Below are 22,152 nucleotides of genomic sequence, written 5' to 3'. Positions count from 1 at the left end.
AATGACCAGTCTTTTTGCAGAAGAAGCACCTCTGGCCCTTTTGGATTCGGCCTTCACGAACCTTTAATAAGGTCTTATCCTTCTTGTCCTTGTTGTCCTTCTTACCTAGCTTAGCCTTGCTACTACTAGCCCTTTCATGAAATGTGAGATGGACAGAGTGTTCTTTCACCTTCTTCAGCCTCCCTTCCTCCTGAACTAGCATGGCCTTAATTTCCTGTATGTTCTATTTATCGTTAATGGTGTTGTAATTCACCTGCAATTGACCAAGCTCAAGAGGGAGTGAGTTTAAAATGAACTATATTAGAAAGAATTCCTTTACCTCCATGCCCATTGATTTCAACTTTGCCGCTTGATTGATCATGTCAGTCACATGGTCATGAATGGGTCGTGACCAATCAAACTTCTTCATAGTTAGCTCAGTCAACAGGATACCTGTAATGGACTTGTCAGTAATGTTCGATTGTGCATACTCTTTTACCTTTGCCATAATCCCTAGCATTTTCAGTCTTTGGCATTGATGGTTTCACATTTTCAGCCATAGTCATCTTCAGCAAGCTCAAACTCAGCCTATTCGACCTTTTCCAAGCCTCATGAAGAGTTCTTTCCTCTTCAGTACTGGTCTCTGTGATGGCTGCAGGCTCTTGTTCCATGATGATTGCTAAGTCTAAGTCCATAACACCTAGCTGGAATCGAACTTGTTCAACCCAATCATCATAATTAAGCCCATTGAACTTGACTACGCCATTGCTCATGCTATACGTATTCATAGAGACTAAAATATTTAACACATGCTTAAATATTTATGCTTTGAATAAACTTAATGGATTCAGACAGTCAACTGTCATCAATTATGCATCTAAGTTTACCTTTGGGTAACGCCTAAATACACAATTTATCTATAATGATACTAATAAACAACTTTAATTGATAACCAGTCACTCAAACCAATATGCAAGTCATCTTTGGAAATACAAACATATTATAAAGTGCTTACATGTCTCCTTAATGTCATTAGTCATATGCAATGATTCACCTTTGGACGATCTCCTAGCGTTATAATTAATGACCTAAATTGTTCACTCTTTATTTTCATATAGCATCAAACAATTTTGAACAATTTATAACACACAATTAAATGCTTAAAGAACTTTTAAAACTATGCCACTTTGGTGACTAACAAGCTACCCTTAAAATTAAGCACTAAATTGTGAAGTTCTCATTATGATAATGTAATTTAGAATTAATTAACTTGAGAATTTAATCACTTTGGTGAGTAAAATTCACTTTGATGTAATTCTAAAATTATCTATATATTTTATGAATTATATTCCTTATTTTGCCGTAAAATTTCTATGCACGGCCGTGCTTTTACTTAATACATGGTCGTGCTTCGATGAAGCAAGGCCATGCTCATTTCTGATGCATGCCCCTACTTCCTAAAGCATGGCTGTGCTTATAATTGATGCATGGTCGTGCTTACAATATGCAAGGCCGTGCTTCCATCATGCAAGGCCATTATAAAACAATTATGGAGCCATATACCCAATTGTCCCTCTTGCAGCAGTCATGGTGACAATTCTATTATCTATTAGATATAGCTTTGCCAATCCGAAGTCGGAAACTTTTGGGATGAAGTTTCCATCAAGTAAGATATTGTAGGGCTTGATATCAAAATGCAAAATTTGCATATCACACCCATAGTGGAGATAAGCTATCCCACGAGCTACTCGCAATTGATATATTATATATTTTTTCATAGCTTAAATGTATACTGTCATCTTTAGAGAAAATAAATTTATCAAGAGATCCATTTGACATAAATTCATAAACAAGAGCGCGTTTTTATCCTCAACACAAAATCCAATTAATTGCACTATATTTAGATGATGTATTCTGCCAATGGTTGCAACTTCACTGATAAAGTCTTGTCCATGACCTTTTGATTTACATAACATTTTTATTGCCACACAAGGCCCGCTACGCAGCTTCCCCTTAAACACAGAACCATAACCTCCTTCATCCAATTTGCTATTGAAAACTCCTGCCATCCATTGACACATGTCTTCTTTGCCATTTGCATATCAAAATCCCACTAAATAATGTCAACCCGAGCAAAAATTTGCCTGCCAAGAATGATGGTAGCACGTAGTGTCCCATGATTAATCCTAATTTATAATTCGTTTCACCTTCGAATTTTTGGTTTGGTCCTTTTATTATTTTGAGCAGTCTTGTGAGGCAATTTCACAAAAATAACAAAGTTGGAAAAAGAAGACGACCAACATATATAATATAAGAGCCTAAAGTCATAATTTGTTAAATATTCAATGATTGATATTGTAGGGTCTTATAATCAAAAGTTAATAACGATGTCAATTCATTATAACAAATATTCTTGTAAAACTTCTGTCATAGCATAAAGCAGAAGAAGAACTCACCTATCCAAGCAGCACTAATAGTGTCTACAAGAGTATTTTACTTGAGTGAATATATAAATAGTCTGATAAAGAATCATTTGATTACACACTAAATATGAAAATGCAATAAATAAGGTATTTGTTAAAGTAAAACTAATATTATCTATCAAATTAGTTAACAACGCTAAAGAAAAATAAATTTAATCCCTTGATTTTGACATTAGTCAATTTGATTGTTGATGTTAATATATATAGTCTTTAGCATTAGTATGCAATTAGAGTTAATTAAAACTTTAATTTAATTCTTAAGGGAGGAATTCTTTCAATTTAGTCTCATGAAAAATTATAAAATTAGTCTCTAAATATATGGTTTACTATTATTTTAGTCTCTTTGTTAGAATCTATTAATTAATTCTTACATAAATGATTATGTAATATGTTAAACAAAAAATAAAATGCTAATGTTTTTCAAGTTATGTTAATTAAGAATGTTATAACATATCGTGACTTAAAAAAAACATTTCATATTTTTCTCATATAACACTTCATTAAAAATATGCATAAAAATAAATAATTTTTTAATCACTTTATGTTATAACATTTTTAATTCTCTATAATTAAAATAATAATAACATGTTATATGACATTTAACATGCCAAATCACCAGTATATGTAAGAATTTATTAATAAATTATAATACAATAACTAAAATGAATGAAAAATCATATTTTCATAAATTAAATTTAATATTTATATCTTCATAAATCATATTTCCACGCACCCTCCCATGGGCTGCCCAGAGAGCTAGCCAGAGGTTAAGGAATGTTAAGATTGCATTAAAAAAATGGAATATTGAGGTATTTGGAAATGTTGATAAGGTGATCTCTGATTTGACATCTGAGTTGAGCTTGATTGATGATAAAAATTCAGTGGTAGAACTTTCCGATGTGGAGAAGAAGCGTCAACAAATGTTGGTGGGTGATATTTGGAAGGCTAGGAAGAATAGAGAGAGTCTCATAGCCCAAAAAGCTCGAGTGAGATGGGGGAAAGAGGGTGATTTAAATACAAAGTTCTTTCATTTATGTGTCAATGGGAGGCGGCGACGAAATAATATACATGCACTCCAAATTGGAGAGAGATGTGTCGAAGAGGTTAATGAGATTAAAACAGGTGTGGTGTCCTATTTTGCGGCTCATTTTAGTAGTAGAAGTTGGCTTCGACCTACTATTGATATTAATAATTTACCAAGAGTCTCTGTTCTACAGAATGAGGAGCTTGTTAATGCTTTTTTGGAGGAGGAAGTGGGAAAGATGATTTTGGAGTGTGAGGGTGATAAAAGTCCGGGGCCTGATGGTTTCAATTTTGTGTTCCTTAAGAGGTTTTGGAGAGTGATCAAGGAAGAAGTGATGGGTATGCTTACTGAATTTTGTAGAAATGGGAAGCTACCTAAGTCTTTATTATCTTATTTTGTAGCACTTGTGCCAAAAGTGTCTTGCCCACAACAGATATCTGATTTTCGGCCTATCTCATTATTAGGTTGTCTTTATAAGATTGTTTCCAAGCTTTTGGCAAATAGGTTGAAAGGAGTTTTGAATTCAATAATTTCAGAAGAACAATCAGCCTTTATCCCGAGAAGGAACATGTTAGATAGTGTACTTGTGGCTAATGAAGCAGTTGATTATGTGCGGAGGTATAATAAGAGGTGTTTTGTGTTAAAGCTTGATTATGAGAAGGCGTATGATTCGCTAGAGTGGGGATATCTTTTGTTTATGTTACGTAGCTTTGGATTTTCAGACAAATGGGTCAGTTGGATGGAAGCTTGTGTGTGTGGGGGAAGCCTATCAGCTTTGATTAATGGTTGTCCTACATTGGAGGTTCATATTGAGCGGGGCCTAAAACAGGGGGATCCTCTTGCCCCTTTTCTTTTTCTTGTGGCAGCGGAAGGGTTAGGAGTTCTTATGCGGAAGACAGTGACTTGTGGGTTGTTCTCTGGTGTGACGATTGGGGAAGGGGGACCAGATATTTCTTTGTTGCAGTTTGCGGATGACACATTGATTATGGGAGAGGCTTCGGTGCAGAATTTGTGGACTTTGAAAGCAATATTGCGTAGCTTTGAATTAATGTCAAGTATGAAAATTAACTTCCATAAATCTTTTGTATTGGGGATTAACACTGGTGATGACTTTGAAAACTTGGCTGCGGAGTTCCTACATTGTAAGATTGGTAGTTTCCCATTAAAGTATCTCGGGTTACAGTTAGGTGTTAACCCGAGAAAGCCTAGTGCATGGAAGGGTGTGTTAGAGGCTCTTAAAAAGCAGTTAGTATCATGGAAGCATAGGTATTTATCGATTGGAGGTAGGGTGACTTTGATTAATGCCGTTCTTAATTCTATGCCATTGCACTCGTTATCCTTTTTTAAGGTGTCAAAGTCGGTAATAAAGGAAATTGTCACTATCCAACGGAATTTTTTATAGAAGGGTGTTAAGGATGGATCTAAAATCCCCTGGGTGAAATGGAAAACTGTATGTAGACCGCGGAAGAATGGTGGCTTGGGCATTAGGAATGTGCAGTGGTTTAATTGGGCGCTTCTTGGTAAATGGTTGTGGCGAGATGTTAATTGTTCTAGTTCATTGTGGGTGCGGGTGTTGGAATCTAGATATGGAAGATTAGCTTCTTCTCTTCAGCGTTCATCAGTTCACAACAGATGTTCTTTGTGGTGGCGTGATTTGCTGGAGGTTATTCATCAAGGAAATTCATGGCTGGATGAGAAGTTTGATAGAAGTGTGGGTGCAGGTTTACACACTCTTTTTTGGAGAGATAAGTGGATAGGAGAGGTGCGATTGTGTGAAGCATTTCCGCGATTATTTGCAGTGGCGAGAAATGCTGAATCACGTGTATTGGAGAATGGTTTTCATGATGGCACTAGATGGGTTTGGAATGTTAGTTGGCAAAGAGGACTCTTTCAACATGAGATCTCGAGCTTTAATCTTTTGTTGGAGCTTGTGGATAGAGTTTCTATTAAATTACTACAAGAAGATAAATGGGTATGGAGGGCAGATTCTTCAGGTTGTTATTCAGTGCAATCTGCGTATTCATGGCTATTTGAACTTTTTGGTGGTCCTAATAGTGTAGATCAGTGTACGGCAGATGCCTTGCAAAGGCTATGGAGAGGGAAGGTCCCTCTTAAGTGTCTGGTTTTTTCTTGGCAATTGTTGTTGAATGCACTTCCTTGTAAAGGTTTATTGATTGACCGTGGTGTTCAAATTGATGATATAACTTGTTGTTTCTGTCATGGTTTGGAGGAACTTCCAACTCATTTATTTTTAACGTGCTCAGTTTCATCTCAAATCTGGTACTTTACTGCGCGTTGGCTTAGATTCTCACTGGTTTTGCCTTCAGATTTATCGACTCACTTGCTTTCTTGGGTTGGTGTTGGCTGTAGTAAAAGAGAAGGAATATGCTTATTAATTATTTGGGTAAGTACAGTGTGGTCTTTGTGGTTGCATAGAAATAGAATTATATTTTCCAATGGTGTTTTGTATGAGAGGGAAGTCTTAGATTCTATTATTCTGAGATCCTGGAAATGGTTATCACTTGTTAGTAAGGGAGAAGCTATTATGTTAGCTGATTGGTATTTGAACCCACGAAATTGCATCTGTCTTAATTTTGCATAAGTATATTTTTGCTTTTTATTTCTCTGAGTTAGTAATTTTTTGTGTATATGGGTTTTGAGTTCCCCTTGAACTCTTTTTAATAAGATTTGTTTTGCCTATAAAAAAAATCAAAGGATTATTTATTTTTAACAACTTATCTGGGAATTTTGTCAAAACTAAATTGACTAACGATCGCAAAAATAGAGATTATATATACTTTTTAAGTATATAAGGAATCAAAATAACCAATTATACTAAATTTAGAGAGTAATTTAATTTTTACACATTTATTAAATTATGGTCCATTAAGTTATGAAATCATTTGTTTAAAGTTGGTTCGTCTATAAGTAATTTACCAGTTTGTGTTAAATACGTTTGAACGTACACGTAAATATCTTTAAGAATGAGTGCATGTATAGTAATGTTTTGTTACATAATTATTGAATTTAAAAATATATATTTAAATATATTCTTTTTAATATTTTTATAATTATTATTAAAATTTATTAAAAAATATTAAATTTAAAGTGAGACTTATAACTTTTTATTTTAATAAATTTTAATCAATAAATAAAAGTGTGTTAATTTAATGTGTTGCTAATATTTTTTAAAGCATCAAAATTAATGCTTATTACGATGCACATAATTAAAACGGTGAGAAATAAGATACTAAAATTCCTACCTTTTGCATATGATCGCGCCAAGGACCATTTCCTTGTATCATACAAAGGTGAAAGAAAATGTTAATTTTAAAATTCTTTTGATCACAACAATAGGACAAAGAAGACTGTTAGCATAATGTCAAAAATTCTTTTAAAAGCTTTTTTTATTCAAAACTGACAAATGTTTAATGTAATTTACGGGCCCTTATAATAAATACAGATAGAGTATAAAATTAATTGATTAATATAATATTATTTTGTAGATAATAAGAATTATAAATTAAATATAAATCTCGACATTTGAAACCTTGTTATTAAAAAACATTAAAAAACGGTTTAATATACAAAAGATGGTTTTACTGACAATTTGTAAATATCTAGTCATGTATGATGTTAATTGAAAATACTTAACTAATAATTAAAGAAATTAAATTAAACAAGATAAAAAAAATGTATTTTCATTAAATAATTCATAAAAAATATTAATTCGATTGAAATAAGAACACTAAAAAAATAAATAAAAGACGCATGCTTCATGCTTGTGTAAAACTGAGAGTGTATAAAGATTATTAATGAATTATTTTGAATATATTTAAAAAAACCATCAATAATGTTGTTTGATAAATAAAATTTTATTTTAATAAAATATTTATATTTAGTATTATTATAAATTATTGAAAAAGAACCATAAAAAACTATAGTTTTTACATTAACACATATGGTAGAGTCGAAGAAGCAGGAGCTGAAGTGCCGAAACTCTCCATCCACAATGATACTCACAGGCAAGTTGCATCCATGAAATCTCAAATCCATAGAGTAGCTGTAAAAAGATTTATTTGCATTCAAACCCCACTACGATGTGAGACCAACCACCTTCACACGGCAACCACCTGCAAAATCCTCTGCTTTTAAGTGACCAGCGATTGCCCAAATGTAGCCTTTGGAATGCCACTTGACGCAGGAAGCAGTATCCACATACTTGCCATTGTAATTCACTGGATGACTACAGTTCATGTAAACTAAATGCTGAAAAAGAAGCTCGTTTGAAATGAAATCTGAAATATACCGTGCTGGAGAAGCTTGGTATGGATCGTTGTTATAACTATAACCATAAATATAGGTGCTGTTCTGGTGGTGCTGGTGGTGATTGCTATGTTCAAGATATTCCGCCATTTTGAAAAGAAAGAAGACGACGAAGCAAGGTGGAGAGGTTTTTAGAGGATTACAGGGCAGAAAAGCCTGCTAGATTTTCATACGCTGATATAAAAATAATAACAAGTGGTTCTAAAGATAAACTAGGAGAAGGAGCTCAAGGAGCAATGTCTAAAGGAAAACTCTCCAATGACATTCTTGAAGCTGTCAAGATCCTCAACAATTCAGACGCACAAGGGAAAGAGTTCATCTAATCCATAACTTGGTTGAAGGAGACGTGCATGTACATATTGAAGATGAATGCAATGTTAGAATTGCGAAGAAACTTGCAATTGTTGGACTCTGGTGCATTCAGTGGCTGCCAGTGAACCGTCCCTCCATAAAAGGTTGTCTTACAAATGCTGGAAACTTGCGAGCAAGAGCAGTTAACTGTGCCTCCGAATCCGTTTCACTTGACCTCTTCTACAGCTACTCGACTCACTTTCCCAAGACGGCCTTTGAAGTTGGAAGTGATTCAAGAATGAGGGAAAATAGTCATTTTCAGGGACATCAAATACTGTCTTTTGGTATTGATTTATTCTCTCATAGGAGAAAAACCTTGTATTTTAATGTTTTAATTGTACTTTATACTTGGGTTGTCAATAAGATTTTGTTCTTTTAAAAATTGGTTTTTTCATTTAGTCTCTTTTTTATTTTTTATAATTTTTTTTAAAATACTTTTATTTTTACCTATAATATCAGAATTAGTTAATATAATTTGACTTATATATAACATAAACAAAATGTATTATTAATAATATTATATATTTTTATTTTAAATAAAATTTTAAGTTATAAAATTGAGCTTTTTACGATTAAAAATTTAAAACATGAAGTAAAATAATGAGTCAAGTCGATTTGATACTAGAAAAAAAAAGTATTAAATTAATAAGACGGTAGTAAAAAATAATTTTTAAAAGAAATTTAAAAATAATGAAAAAAAATGACTTTTTAAAGAACTAAATCCTTATACAAACTTGTTTAAAAATAAGAAAATTATGATTTTACATTATAGACCAAAACTTAAAACTTTAAATTGAAAATTTCTAGAGCATGGCCTCAGAAAAACAAGCTCGAAATGAAACAATATGTGAATAATAATTATCAAATTGTACAAATCACTTCACATAATGATCGTCACCAAGAGACAACAACGTCACTTAAACCGCATGTCCGAATTTCGACTATAAATTACAACTTTAAAGAAAAAACGACGGAAAATGGGCTTCCTATTGAGTTCAAGAAATTATTCAGAAATAAGAGAACTACGACCCCATTTTTGTTAAAAGTTCAGAAAAGAACTTAAAAATTGAAAATTTCCAGAACCTAAAGTCATTCAAAGGTAAGCTTTAAAATGGAAACAATGTCATACCTAAATAATAATAATCAAACTGTACATTTCATTTCTAATAATCATCGTCCCCATTATCTACTATTGAAAAAGCTAACCGTCCCAACAATAAAACCCGATAAAATCTATGAACAACTGAACAGCACTCAAATCTGCAAAATAACTTTTAATAACCTAAGACCACCAAACACCAAGACAACATTTTTCTTTCCGTACACTAGATTTCTCTTTATTTTCTTCTTATTTTTGCCCCTTTGGGGTAACAACTGCCAACCAAGAATCCCTGAAGTAAACTAATGAATCTGGCGCCCTCAAACTTTGAACAATCTTATTTTATTCTCTACGCATTTACTTTTGGAACATTATGAGCACGAAAAATCACAGAAGCCACCTAAGTCATCACCGTATGTTTGCTGCTGCCCTGGTGCTTCTTGTTGATGTCTTGTTGCCTCTTGACAAGTTCATCCTGATTCCTGTGGTCTTCTTTGGTGAGATAGTTGTCCACCTGTGCTGCCGCCTGCCGTCCCTCTGAAATTGCCCATACCACCAGCGACTGACCCCGGCGACAATCCCCAGCAGCAAACACTCCGTTGACATTGGTGGAGAAGCGGCCATAATCAGCCTTGAAATTTGACCTGTTGTCTTTCTCCACACCCAACTTCTCTGCAATGGTCTGGCAAAACAAACGAAAGCGTACTCAGTTAATACTTATGACAAACAATTCCCAGCTGAGTATCACTTGCGTGAAAGCATTCAAATATTAGAACACTAGATTCTACACAACAAGGCTAAAATGCAATAAAAAATTTATTGACACCAACAACCTATTACTCTCTCTACTTTTTCATCTACCACAAAAATTACCAAGTTGTTAGTTATGAATACTTACAGACTCAGGACCGAGGAATCCCATTGCTAGTAAAACTAGGTCAGCCTCAATAATCTCCTCTGATCCCTCAATTTCCTTAAACTGAAACTTGCCGGTTTCATCCTTCTCCCAGCGCACACGTACCACTTCAAGTCCTTTCAATACCCCATTCTCATCTCCCACAAACCGCTTAGTCAGTACCTCGTACGATCTAGGATCTTTGCCAAATTTGGCTGCAGCTTCTTGGTGCCCGTAATCTACACGGAATATGCGGGGCCACTGCATTCCAGAAACATCATGGTTAAACACAAATTATGTAAAATAATCTTCTAACACTTCTTTGGCCATTCCTAGTTAATGACAAGTGAGGAACTCAATTTCCCAGGTTGTCTACTTCCAAAGAATACATAAACAGACATTTTGAAAAACTAATGATACAAATCTAACCTGAGGCCACGGGTTGCCTGGGGCCCTAGTTGGAGGTGGCTGAGGAAGGAGTTCAAGATTTACAATGCTACTACAACCATGCCGAATGGATGTCCCTATGCAATCTGTGCCAGTGTCACCTCCACCAATGACCACAACTTTTTTTCCCTTGGCAGAAATGTAGTTACCATCCTGGAGATTGCTATCAAGAAAGCTTTTGGTGTTTGCATGGAGAAACTCCATGGCAAAATGGACACCTGACAGCTCCCGTCCAGGTACAGGAAGATCCCTGCATGAAAAAAAATAAACATTTACTGGTATCACAACGAAATTGAACAAAGTTATAGGTAATAAATACTTAAATAGGACTTATGTCACTGTATCTCACCTTGGTTTTGTAGCTCCTACAGCCAAGACAATGGCATCGTTTTCCTCTCGTAGCCGATCAAGAGAGTACAGAGGATCGTGTCCAACATTAGCATTCACAACAAAATTTATTCCCTCCTCGGCCATAAGATTGACTCGTCGTTGAACTACATCCACTTTGTCAGTTTTCATGTTGGGAACCCCATACATCATAAGCCCTCCAATCCTATCTGCTCTTTCATACACTGTTACTGTATGACCCATTTTATTTAGCTGATCAGCAGCAGCCAAGCCAGCTGGTCCACTTCCAACTATGGCTACTCTTTTCCTGTATCAATAAAGACATTATAGTCAATAACACAGCTTATCTAACTGATAGTTGAAGATTCCTAAAAAAATAAATGATAATTGAAGAGAAAAGTTCGGCTATTTCTAGTACGGTCCAATTTAATATTACTAATTATAGCAACCAAGTTGAAGCTAAAAAACAGAAATTATGCATGTCAACATGGAGGGTTATACGTATTTGATTGAAAAAGAATATCAGAATAACAAAAATCAAACTGAAGAGTTCTTTAAAGTAAAATAGCATACCCAGTTCTCTTAACTGGAGGTCGTGGCACCATCCAACCCTCCTCAAAAGCCTTGTCAATGATAGCGCATTCAATGTTCTTAATAGATACGGGATTCTCAATGATACCAAGGACACAAGAACCTTCACATGGTGCTGGGCACACCCGCCCAGTAAACTCTGGAAAGTTATTCGTTTCAAGAAGCCTCTCTAATGCTTCACGCCACCTATTCTGGTACACCAACTCGTTAAATTCTGGTATTTTATTTCCAAGAGGACATCCAGAATTTTCCTGAAATTTTACGGAAATATCTTTTAGTTTAAACACAGGTCCAAAGAAGGAAAGATGTAAGATATAAATTAAAAATGAAAACCTTGAAACTGGAAATGCACACCTGATGACAGAAAGGAGTACCACAGTCCATGCATCGGGCTGACTGTGTTTTCAAAAGGGGACCGGGCTTTGTCTCCTCCATCACTTCCTTCCAATCAGTCATGCGAACATTAGGATCCCTATACTGAACACCCTCACGCTCATATGCAACAAAACCTCTATGTTTAACAGCGTCAGTGACTCGACTTGGCCTCTTCGGTGATTCAGCCTGCAGATATTCAAAGACATTAGCCAGCTAAAAATGTGCAAAAATTACTTAGGGTACTTAAATTTTCCATGTGTGTCATTCACATTTAAGCAAAACACAAACAATACCACTATTGCACCCCCACCAAAAAAACCAAACATCTACTATGCAGTAGAGTATTCATCACGAGGTTAATTTAAAACATTTACAGGAGGGCCTACGGTAAAGAGGAAGTGAAAAACTTTCCTTTCTAAGATCTACTTGTAAAGTAAGTAATAACTGACAGCATTTCCATCTCCACATACTAGAAAATTCCAAATTGAAACTTCTAGGTATTATTCAACCCTATATAATTATTTCAAAAATCAATATAGCTCAAAGTCTGACTACATAATCAAGAAATTAGTAGTCAATGGTGCGAGACAGTGGTGCTATCACGGAGCGGAGTGGCCCAGCTACCTACTGCCAGAGTGTACGGGTCACAGTTTTGTGTTGCGGCTGGAGCAGCACAAATAGCAGCCATTATCGCAGAAAATCATGACTGTCACAGCCACTATCCAATGAAGGATGAAAATGTCAATTTTACCCTCGTTTTGTGCACTAGAAGGCTTTTGAGAGGGGGTAACCTTGGAATTTCACTCTCTCCCCCCCCCCCAACACCCTTTTGCACTGCCATTTGTTGTTGTATCATTTGAACTCAGCGTGCTCGAGTCCTAAAGTGCTCCCATTCACCATCTCCAACAACTTTTGCTTCTCTTCTCTATTTTGTTCTTGACGTGTTATGCTCTCAACTGACTTTGATAGTTAATTATGAATATGTCTTGCATTTGGGTACTTCTTTTATTTTTCAGCATACATATATATATATATATAGTATAATCTATATTAGGTGCACTTTTCAAATTTTTAGAATTGCAATGGTCTTGTTATCCGCTATCCAGCTAAGCAGTTTTGGTGTGAATGCAGAAAAAAAAAACAGGAAGAAGTATTATAAAAAAAATGAAAATAAAAAACTTAAAATTACCTGACTCGGTTTCTCATTCAAGGATGTAGTCGCAAGTTTCTTAAGCTCTTCAAAAGCATCTTTCTCCACTGCTTGTGCTTCATCATCTTGCTCTTCTGCATCTTTAGCAGCATGCACCGCTGCATCTTTGGAGGTTTCTGCAGATTTCATACTTGCAAGAGCACGTTTATACTCCCTCGGGAACACCTTGATAAATTTAGGAAGAAGGCTCTCAAAATTATCAAGCACTTCTTTGGAAACCACACTATTTGTGTGGCGTTGATGCTGCTGTATCAACATTGTAAGAGTAATAATGTCCTCCTCCTCTTCAACCTTATCCAGATCTACAAGCTCCAAGTTGCATCGAGATTGGAATTTTCCATCCACATCAAGAACATAAGCAATCCCACCACTCATACCTGCAGCAAAATTTCTACCAGTTTTCCCAAGCACAACAACCGTCCCACCAGTCATGTACTCACACCCATGATCACCAACACCTTCCACCACAGCCTTTGCCCCAGAGTTACGCACACAAAATCTTTCTGCTGCCATCCCATTGAAATATGCTTCCCCATGTGTGGCCCCGTATAATGCCACATTTCCAATTACAATGTTCTCCTTAGGGTCAAAGTTACTTCCCTTAGGAGGATACACTACAATCTTGCCACCAGATAATCCTTTACCAACATAGTCGTTGCTATCACCTTCAAGTTCCAATGTGATACCAGGACAGAGGAATGCACCAAAGCTTTGGCCTGCACTGCCATTAAATCTGATATGGATGGTTTCAGTTGGAAGACCAGCTAAGTGGTACCGTTTAGTCACCTCATGGCTAAGCATAGTTCCCACGGCGCGGTTTACATTGCAGATTGGAGTTTCAATGTATACTGGGAGACCCTTTTCCAAAGCAGCTTTGGACAGACCTATGAGCTTATTATCCAAGGCCATGTCCAAACCATGATCCTGCTTTTGCACACAATATTGAGCAGCTTCAGGTCTCAGTTCAGCTGCAGGTCTAAGCAATAGAGAGAGGTCAATGTTCTCCAGTTTCTCATTGCTCTTAATGACTTCTTTATCAACTTCAAGCATATCAGAACGGCCAACCATCTCATTAACCGTTCTAAACCCAAGCTGGGACATAATTTCCCTCATTTCTTCTGCCACCATAAAAAAGAAATTGATAACATGTTCGGGTTCTCCAGCAAACTTCTCTCTAAGTACTGGATCTTGGGTAGCAATGCCAACAGGACAGGTGTTTTTGTGGCACTTCCGCATCATGATGCAGCCAAGAGTAATGAGTGGAGCAGTACTGAAACCAAACTCTTCTGCACCCAGAAGAGTGGCTATGGCCACATCTCTCCCAGTTTTCAGTTGCCCATCCGTTTGGACAACTGTGCGACCACGTAGATCATTAGCAACCAAAGTCTGATGAGTCTCAGCCAGGCCAAGTTCCCAAGGAAGCCCAGCATTCTTTATGCCAGTCCATCTGGATGCGCCTGTACCTCCATCGTGACCTGAGATCAAGACATGGTCAGCATGACCTTTTACAACTCCACTAGCAATTATCCCCACTCCAGCTTCAGATACTAACTTCACACTAATCCGGGCCGCTGGGTTGGCATTCTGCAAATTAACAAGAGAATCGATTAAACAGGAAAAATTACTTGAGGAATATTCAATCAGAAGCACTGGTTGTCAAAGAATAGAATCCCATATAAAGATACCTTCAAATCATGAATTAATTGAGCAAGGTCTTCAATTGAATAAATATCATGATGGGGAGGTGGACTGATAAGTCCTACTCCCGCAGTTGAATTCCTAGTGACAGCAATGTCTCCAATAACCTTGTGCCCTGGAAGTTCACCTCCCTCGCCAGGTTTTGCTCCCTGAAGTTAACAATAATAAAGTTAAGACAATACCACTCTACACTAAATGAAAAACTACACTTTATTTAACCTCACCAAAGGTCAAATGTAGGTATAATTAAAGACGCAAGAGCACCCAGAGGTGCCTTGAAATCACAGCATCATCTGCCATGAATATAAATTCGTAAACAATATAAATTTAACTCCAACAGTAATCAGGATCTACAGACCAGTCAATGAAACTATGATATATAAGTAAACAAACAACAAACTCAATTTTAAAGACTCATTTTCTATATTACCTGAGCCATCTTTATTTGTAGTTCATCCGCATTTGTAAGGTAGTAACTTGAAACACCAAATCTCCCACTAGCCACTTGCTTGATGGCACTCCTTTTGGGATTCATTGAGCCATCAGGAAGAGGCTCCATACGGGATGGTTGCTCACCTCCCTCACCTATTACAAATAGGGCAGAAAATTCAATTATCAGATAATTACCAAAATTTATGAGACTAACTTCATGAACTAGATTTTTCAAGGGAAAAGTGATGCTGAAAAGCATGTTTTGTCAACATTCTTGACACTGGTAAGAGACTAGACATTTCCCTCTTATAAGTTGGAAAAGAAAAAATCTGTTTTAATATTCTTAAAATAAGTTTAACAGACCTGTGTTGGATTTCCCTCCAATTTTATTCATAGCCATTGCTAATGCTGTGTGTGCCTCCAATGATATTGAACCATAACTCATGGCCCCAGTGCAAAACCGTTTTACTATTTCACAAGCAGGTTCCACTTCATCAATAGGAATCTTAACTGCTGTCTCTTTAAATTTGAGAAGCCCGCGCAAATTGCAAGCCTTGTTCAATTCATGAATGAGCTTGGAATATTGTTTATATGCATCTACACTGTTAGTTCTGGCCGCCTCTTGAAGCTTTGCTATTGCAAGTGGATCATTCAGGTGAATTTCACCACCTTTTCTCCAGTGATAATCCCCAGGATTTGGCAATGCTACAGCTTCTGCACTTCCAGGAGAGAAAACCCGATAAGGAAAAGCCAACTCATGCAGTTGAAGGGCATCACGAGCAAGCATCTCAAAAGTTGCACCCTCAACTCTACTTGGAGTTCCAGCAAAGCACTTATCAATCACTTCAGATGAGAGACCTAGAGCTTCAAAAATCTGAGCACCTTTGTATGAGGCCAAAGTTGATATTCCCATCTTGGCAAGGACCTTCATCATTCCATAGTTGCTTGCTTTGAAATACTTCTTGACCAACTCATCTTTAGAGTAGAATTCACCACTTGCTTTTGGTGGGACCTTCCCATCAACCTGCAGTCGCCAAATTGCCTCCAGAGCCAAATATGGGCATATAGCATCAGCACCAAAACCAACGAGTGTGCAGAAATGGTGCACTTCCCGTGGCTCAGCAGATTCAACTATTAAGGCAACTCTAGTGCGCTCAAGTGTTTTAACTAGATGCTGATGGACAGCACCAACAGCCAGGAGGGAGCTCACAGCTACACGTTTCCTTGAGAAAGCTACAGATTCAATTCCAGATACAAATAAATTAGATAGATATGCACTGTATAAGGTAGCTTTACACAATACAAAGATGACATAGCAGTATAATAATACCTCTGTCAGACAGCACAAGGGTGGTGTAGCCTTCATTAATAGCATCATGTGCTTCTGCACATATCCTGTCCAATGCTTCCTCCAATCCTTTCTTACCACATTCTCTTGAGTATGTTATGTCAATAACTTTGCTTTGCCATCCCCTATAATTCATTTTTTTAATGGCTTCCATTTCTTCGGTGGATAAAAGGGGACCTTTTAGTGAAAGGCGGTGACATTGGTCCTCAGTGATTTCTGTCAGATCACCTTCTGGACCAACCATACATTCCATTGAAGTGACTATTTTCTCTCGAATAGGATCAATAGGAGGGTTGGTCACTTGAGCAAACATTTGTTTGAAGTACTCAAAAGTAAGTTTTTCTCTATTAGACATGACAGCTAAAGGAGTGTCATTTCCCATCGACCCAAGGGCTTCTACGCCATCCTTAGCCATTGGAAGTAATAGCATTTCCAATGATTCAACTGTATATCTGCATGAATAGAGCAGAATATAAAAAGCACTTCTTTTGTGAATTCAGAGAGTAAAATGGAGTAAGTATCAAGGATGAATGTTGCATACCCAAAAGCTTTCAACGGAGCCAGTAAACCATGAATTCCCATATTTTCCATATCCACATCATCATTGGATAGCTGTAGTTCATGGAAGATGCATTAATAGACTTGCCTAGAAGAATTTATGAGATGTTCAAATTGACTTTATGTTGTACTTACTGGAGCCACTCCTGCTATGGTTGGTGGCACTCTTTCAGATTCATGAACAGAGTCAACTATGTCTTTGAGTTGAATCTTCTGCGTTTTGAGCCAATCCCCATAAGGTCTTGCCAATGAATACTGTTCTTTCAAGGCATCGTCATTTACAACTATGTGCTTCTCAAAATCCACCAGAAGCATCATGCCAGGATTTAATCTTCCTTTCCTACACACATCTTCTGCAGGAATGTCCACAACCCCAACTTCACTTGCCATTACAACTCGTCCACTATGGGTGACATAGAAACGGCCTGGTCGCAGTCCATTCCTATCCAATGTAGCTCCAAGATAGTGACCATCGGTAACTGTAGTGACATTAGGTTAGATTGAATTAGTGCCAAACAAAGACAGTGCGCGAAGCTAATTTAAGCCTGTGGCAGAACTTAGTCCCAGAAAATTTACATGATATAAGAGCTGGCCCATCCCATGGCTCCATGAGAGCTGAGAAGTATTCATAAAATGCTTTACGCTGAGGATCCATGTTCTTGTCATTTTGCCATGCTTCAGGAATCATCATCATAACAGCTTCAGGAAGACTTTTTCCTGAGTGAAGCAAAAACTCAAGTACACCATCAAAAGCTCCTGGAAAAGAAAAATTACCCATTAGAATTCAGTATATGACCATAGAAGCATGTTAATATAGAACATTCAGCTAGTTTTTCACCTGAATCTGATGAATTTGCATCTACAATGGGCAAAAGCTTTTTTAACTCATTCTCTGGCAAACCAAGCTCCTTGCATTTCAGTAAGCCTTCACGTGCTTTCATCCTACAAAATTAGACCAGATTATCTGATATATTCTACACAATAACTATCTAAATACAATGATTACATTCTATACAACACTCAACTTAATGCCCTAGCACCCAGGTACCCACCCATAATCATCTAGCACAAAGCTTGTTGCACCTAGACAGGAAAATAGTATCCATTTTTATGGCTGAAGGGGGGGGGGGGGGAGGTGACACGCAAGCAAGTAGCCATCAATATTTTACTATCTGATTCAATGATTTCAGAAGCATTGAGATACAGCAGACAGACCATTTAAGTTCCCAGTGCAATACAGTATCCATTCTTATAGGTCATACCATTACACTACAGTAAGGCAAATTTTATTCAAGACATACCAGTTAACATTGCCTCTGAGTGTGTTGATTTCTCCATTGTGGCCCAATACTCGCATAGGTTGAGCACGATCCCAGCTAGGAAAAGTATTTGTAGAAAATCGTGAATGTATCTGCACAAGCATACCAAATTGTCAACAATGTTGGTTATACTCTTAGAACAGAATACAAACCAATGTAGAAAATCAAATGCATAAGGAAGTTTTCTTCTAGGCACAATACAAAACATATACTAATGTGCCAGTAGAAATCCTATCCACTTTAACCAAAATGATTTTTCACTCCACCACTTTGAAGAAATTGTCCTCCAGACCAACTAACGACAGAAAGCATCAGCAGAAATTTCTGCAAACATGATTTATCTTGATAATGAACTTTCTTACCAACTCAACCATTGCATCCAATCCAGCATCAAACTCAAATAGTAATCAAGGAAGCGGAAGAACTTAAGAGATCATTCAAACCTCAATGCCTCAGAAGTCATTCCCCAACCTTGCATCTCTTCAGTTACTGGTTGTTCCCATGCTGTTTGTTGGAGTATAGAGTTAGTGGAGAAAGAAAATAGGTTAATGGGTAATATATTTACCAGGGCCATGTAGCTCGTAAACCTTTCATTGCCAAGATCTGCAAAATAATAATCCTTCAACTGAGCTGGTGTTAGCTGACCTTTGTAAACAACAGTCCTGTGCAAAATTTGATGCCAGTCAGAAATTTGAAATTGAGTTAAATAACTATTGCCACAACCATAATATAATTTTCAAAAAAATTAGGCTGCCTCTTGACAACACACCTTGATGAGAGTGAACAGATATAGAAATCTGTAATACCATCATTTTGGAGGTTTAACGCAGATGTAATAGCAGCCATGCTAAGCTTCCTTAGTACGTACATCTGAAAGGAAGAAACCAAGCATCTATTACGCACCATGCAAACCTCACTCAAAACTAACCAATCAATGATATGAACTGAGCCAAAAAATTTTAAAACACCCTTCTACTTAGGGATATATTCAAATTTAACCAGGTATATTCAAATTTAACCAGGACACTTAAGTCTAAATTAAAACATTTAAGTGAAATTATTTGTTAATACTTTTCTTTAGAAAGGAATCCAGATCAAACGTTAGTACACTTGAATTATTTTAATGCAAATGTCTGCCACCTATGTCAAGATGTAAGAAACATACCTGTCTTTCCAAATCAACTTTCGATTGAGCACTTGAAGTAAGAAAAACTTGTTCAATTACTGGTTCAGTCTGCAGGGCTGAATTGCCCAACCCTGTGTTATCAGTGGGAACAGAACGCCAACCAAGAACTTTGTGCCCCAGAGATTCAGCAACCTTAAACCAAAAGCAAAACAGAATTATAGCCCAATGTCAGTAAAATATAAAATCGCAGTACTAATAATAGCAAAAGGAAACGAGCACTTATTGTCACTGGACAACCTCAGCATGATCACACACAACTGGCGGATACAGGGCACAAAAATTAGTATGGTGCGCTAAACAAATCTAAGCTGAAAAGGCCATTCCACGATGCATTAAATTAAAACTCAAACTACGACAAAGAAACTTCAGAATTAGATTTACCTTTCTAAATATATTTTTGCTTTTATTCCTTCGTTTGTCAGATTTAGGCAAAAAAAACATGCCAACTGCATATTTTCCTTGGGGAGGAAGCTCAAAATCCACAACCTGCATTGAGGCAAACCAATCAATCTCAGCCAATATGACAGGGAAAAGATACTAAGCCAAGTCCCAACCAACCAAATATTATTTTTGTCGTTTATCATCCATTAAGAGGTTACAGACCTAGGAATGATTCAATCAAAACTTCTATGAACGCAAGTATTATTTACTGTTTTATTGCCCAGCTAACCAAAAAGATCTTGCAGCAGAAAAGGAATAAAGAAAAGAGCTAATGAAAATCGATTGAAAACATTAAAAAATATCTATTTCTATGATCTCAGAAATAGAGGGGCAGAAATATCATTAATACTCCTCTTCCGAAATAATAATAATAATAATAATAATAATTGTTAAATTGATAAAATAGTTCAAACAAAATAAAAGCAGCCATCAACAAAAAACAAAAATAAAGAGAAAAGAAAGGAAAAGAAAATGACTATAGAGAAAGCATACAGCAACTAACTACTAATTGAAAAGCATCAAAAGAAAATTTTACAGATAAGAGAAATAGACCTTCATAAACAAATAAAATCCGTACACAATTAACAGAAGCATGAACAGTCGAAACTATAATCTCACATATTCTCCTATGAACGCCAATCACTAACAAGAAAACAAAAAAAAAAATACAGAAAGATATTTTCAAGGAAAAAATACTAAAAAGTTATTTTTCTTTAAACAAAAAAAGAAAAACACAGACTTACAAGAACAAGAAGAAAAAATAGGGATGGAAAAACTAATCGGAAATTGAAAACAACATCACGCGCAAAGAAACAAAGAAATAAACATGCCTCCTGGTAAAAGGCATGAGGCAGAGCCACAAGAATTCCGGCACCATCCCCAGTGTTTGCTTCACATCCGCAAGCACCTCTATGCGTCATCCGCACCAACATCTCCAACGCATCTGTCACCTGCAGAGCACACGCGTCACACACAATCATATCCCATTCATTCATAAATGCCTTAACCACCCACACCCAAAACCAAACCCGCTACGCACCGTTTTGCGGCTGCTTTCCCCTGACAACTCCGCCACGAACCCAACCCCACACGAGTCCTTATCCATCGCCGGATCGTAAAGCCCCAGCGGTTTCTCCGGCACCGCCGAGAATGCCGACCGAACCGCCAACCTCAGCTTCGGCAAGCGAGCAGACTGCAGTAACCGGATCCGGTCTGAACTGCTCGGCCGAACCCGGGTCCCCAAGAACCTCTTCCTCTCTACGGACGACACAGAGCATCGCGCAACCCTGCTTCTCAGGCCGAGACGCAGACGCGCATTGTTAGGGTTATTCAGAGCATTCAGCTGAGGGTTGTTGAGAGCCGGGAACGCAAACGACAGAGAGTTTGACATTACTCAACAAAAAGAAAAAAGATAAAGCAAACTTGGGGTTACTTTTTTTCTGATAATTTTAATCGATGTTGTGTATTTACGTTCGAAATGGAACTTATCTCGGCTTCCAGATTCTGTTACAACCGCCTCAGTAAATAAAATATTATAATAAAATAAATATATCCAAAAAAATGAAAAAGAGAGCGGTTTTCCACATTAAATGTAACAGATCTGGGTTGTTACTCTAAGATCCGAATTTTGGTGAATTTAGTTTTTACGCACTGGGATGAGGAAAATGGCAACAATTGAAGGGGAGATTCGAATCGCAACAAGGCTTGTCTCGTATGTTGCGGACACAATCGTGGACCGCTTCGGAAACACCCAAACTGAGGAAGGAACAAACGAGAGAGAGAGAAGAGCGGCGCCCGAAGGTCGTGTGGTGTGTGAGGGTTCTTTGTGAAAGAGGGAGAGGGGGAATTTATAAAGGAGAAGGGGGGAATGGGTAGGAAGAGGGAGTGAGTGGGGACCACGTGGTTCTTCTTGTGTTTGTGTAGTAATTACCAACTCCGTCCTCGTCCCTGTTCTGTTTTCTTTGTTGACAGCTAAGGATTCACAGTGACGCCACGTGTGAGCTGTTCTATGCGGCACGCTAAAGCCGCTCTCTGGCTGTGGG

The 22,152-nt window shown here is 37.1% G+C and overlaps 1 protein-coding gene and 1 pseudogene across 4 annotated transcripts; both read right to left on the bottom strand.

The window, feature by feature from the left end:
• Nucleotides 1-1,502: 1,502 nt before the first annotated feature.
• On the bottom strand, nt 1,503-2,048 carry LOC113851975 (annotated as a pseudogene).
• Nucleotides 2,049-9,001: 6,953 nt separating this feature from the next.
• On the bottom strand, nt 9,002-21,915 carry LOC113852806 (glutamate synthase [NADH], amyloplastic). Of its 4 annotated transcripts, XM_027483178.1 has the most exons (23): nt 21,150-21,915; nt 20,917-21,060; nt 20,051-20,140; nt 19,649-19,801; nt 19,253-19,353; nt 19,049-19,145; nt 18,466-18,575; nt 18,003-18,106; nt 17,741-17,920; nt 17,300-17,643; nt 17,148-17,218; nt 16,589-17,058; nt 15,622-16,491; nt 15,257-15,411; nt 14,814-14,975; nt 13,113-14,712; nt 12,368-12,378; nt 11,898-12,104; nt 11,526-11,794; nt 10,954-11,259; nt 10,587-10,854; nt 10,161-10,418; nt 9,205-9,944 (listed from the first exon to the last, which is right to left on the bottom strand). In XM_027483178.1, exons 1-23 carry the CDS (start codon nt 21,498-21,500, stop codon nt 9,663-9,665), a joined length of 6,603 nt encoding a protein of 2,200 aa, XP_027338979.1. In that variant the 5' UTR covers nt 21,501-21,915; the 3' UTR covers nt 9,205-9,662. The 4 variants fall into 4 exon arrangements, with proteins under 4 accessions (XP_027338978.1, XP_027338980.1, XP_027338981.1 ...); XM_027483177.1 differs by lacking the exon at nt 12,368-12,378 and having other exon boundaries at nt 9,002-9,944; nt 13,108-14,712; nt 20,051-20,155; nt 20,941-21,060; XM_027483179.1 differs by lacking the exons at nt 12,368-12,378; nt 19,049-19,145; nt 19,253-19,353; ... (2 more) ...; nt 20,917-21,060; nt 21,150-21,915 and adding an exon at nt 18,846-18,983 and having other exon boundaries at nt 9,002-9,944; nt 13,108-14,712.
• Nucleotides 21,916-22,152: the final 237 nt, after the last annotated feature.

Source organism: Abrus precatorius, unplaced genomic scaffold (assembly GCF_003935025.1).
Source record: "Abrus precatorius isolate BTA unplaced genomic scaffold, Abrus_2018 Scaffold10, whole genome shotgun sequence".
NCBI classification, from domain to species: Eukaryota; Viridiplantae; Streptophyta; class Magnoliopsida; order Fabales; family Fabaceae; genus Abrus; species Abrus precatorius.
This window is presented reverse-complemented; position numbering and strand designations above follow the sequence as displayed.

Excerpts from the sequence above, each read along its gene's own strand:
- LOC113852806 (XM_027483178.1), bottom strand. The coding sequence starts at position 21,500 with ATGTCAAACTCTCTGTCGTTTGCGTTCCCGGCTCTCAACAACCCTCAG. Across the intron at positions 18,107-18,465 it reads CTCAGAGGCAATGTTAACTG|GATGAAAGCACGTGAAGGCT; the intron begins GTATGTCTTGAA and ends CTAATTTTGTAG. Across the intron at positions 9,945-10,160 it reads GATTCCTCGGTCCTGAGTCT|ACCATTGCAGAGAAGTTGGG; the intron begins GTAAGTATTCAT and ends TTGTTTTGCCAG.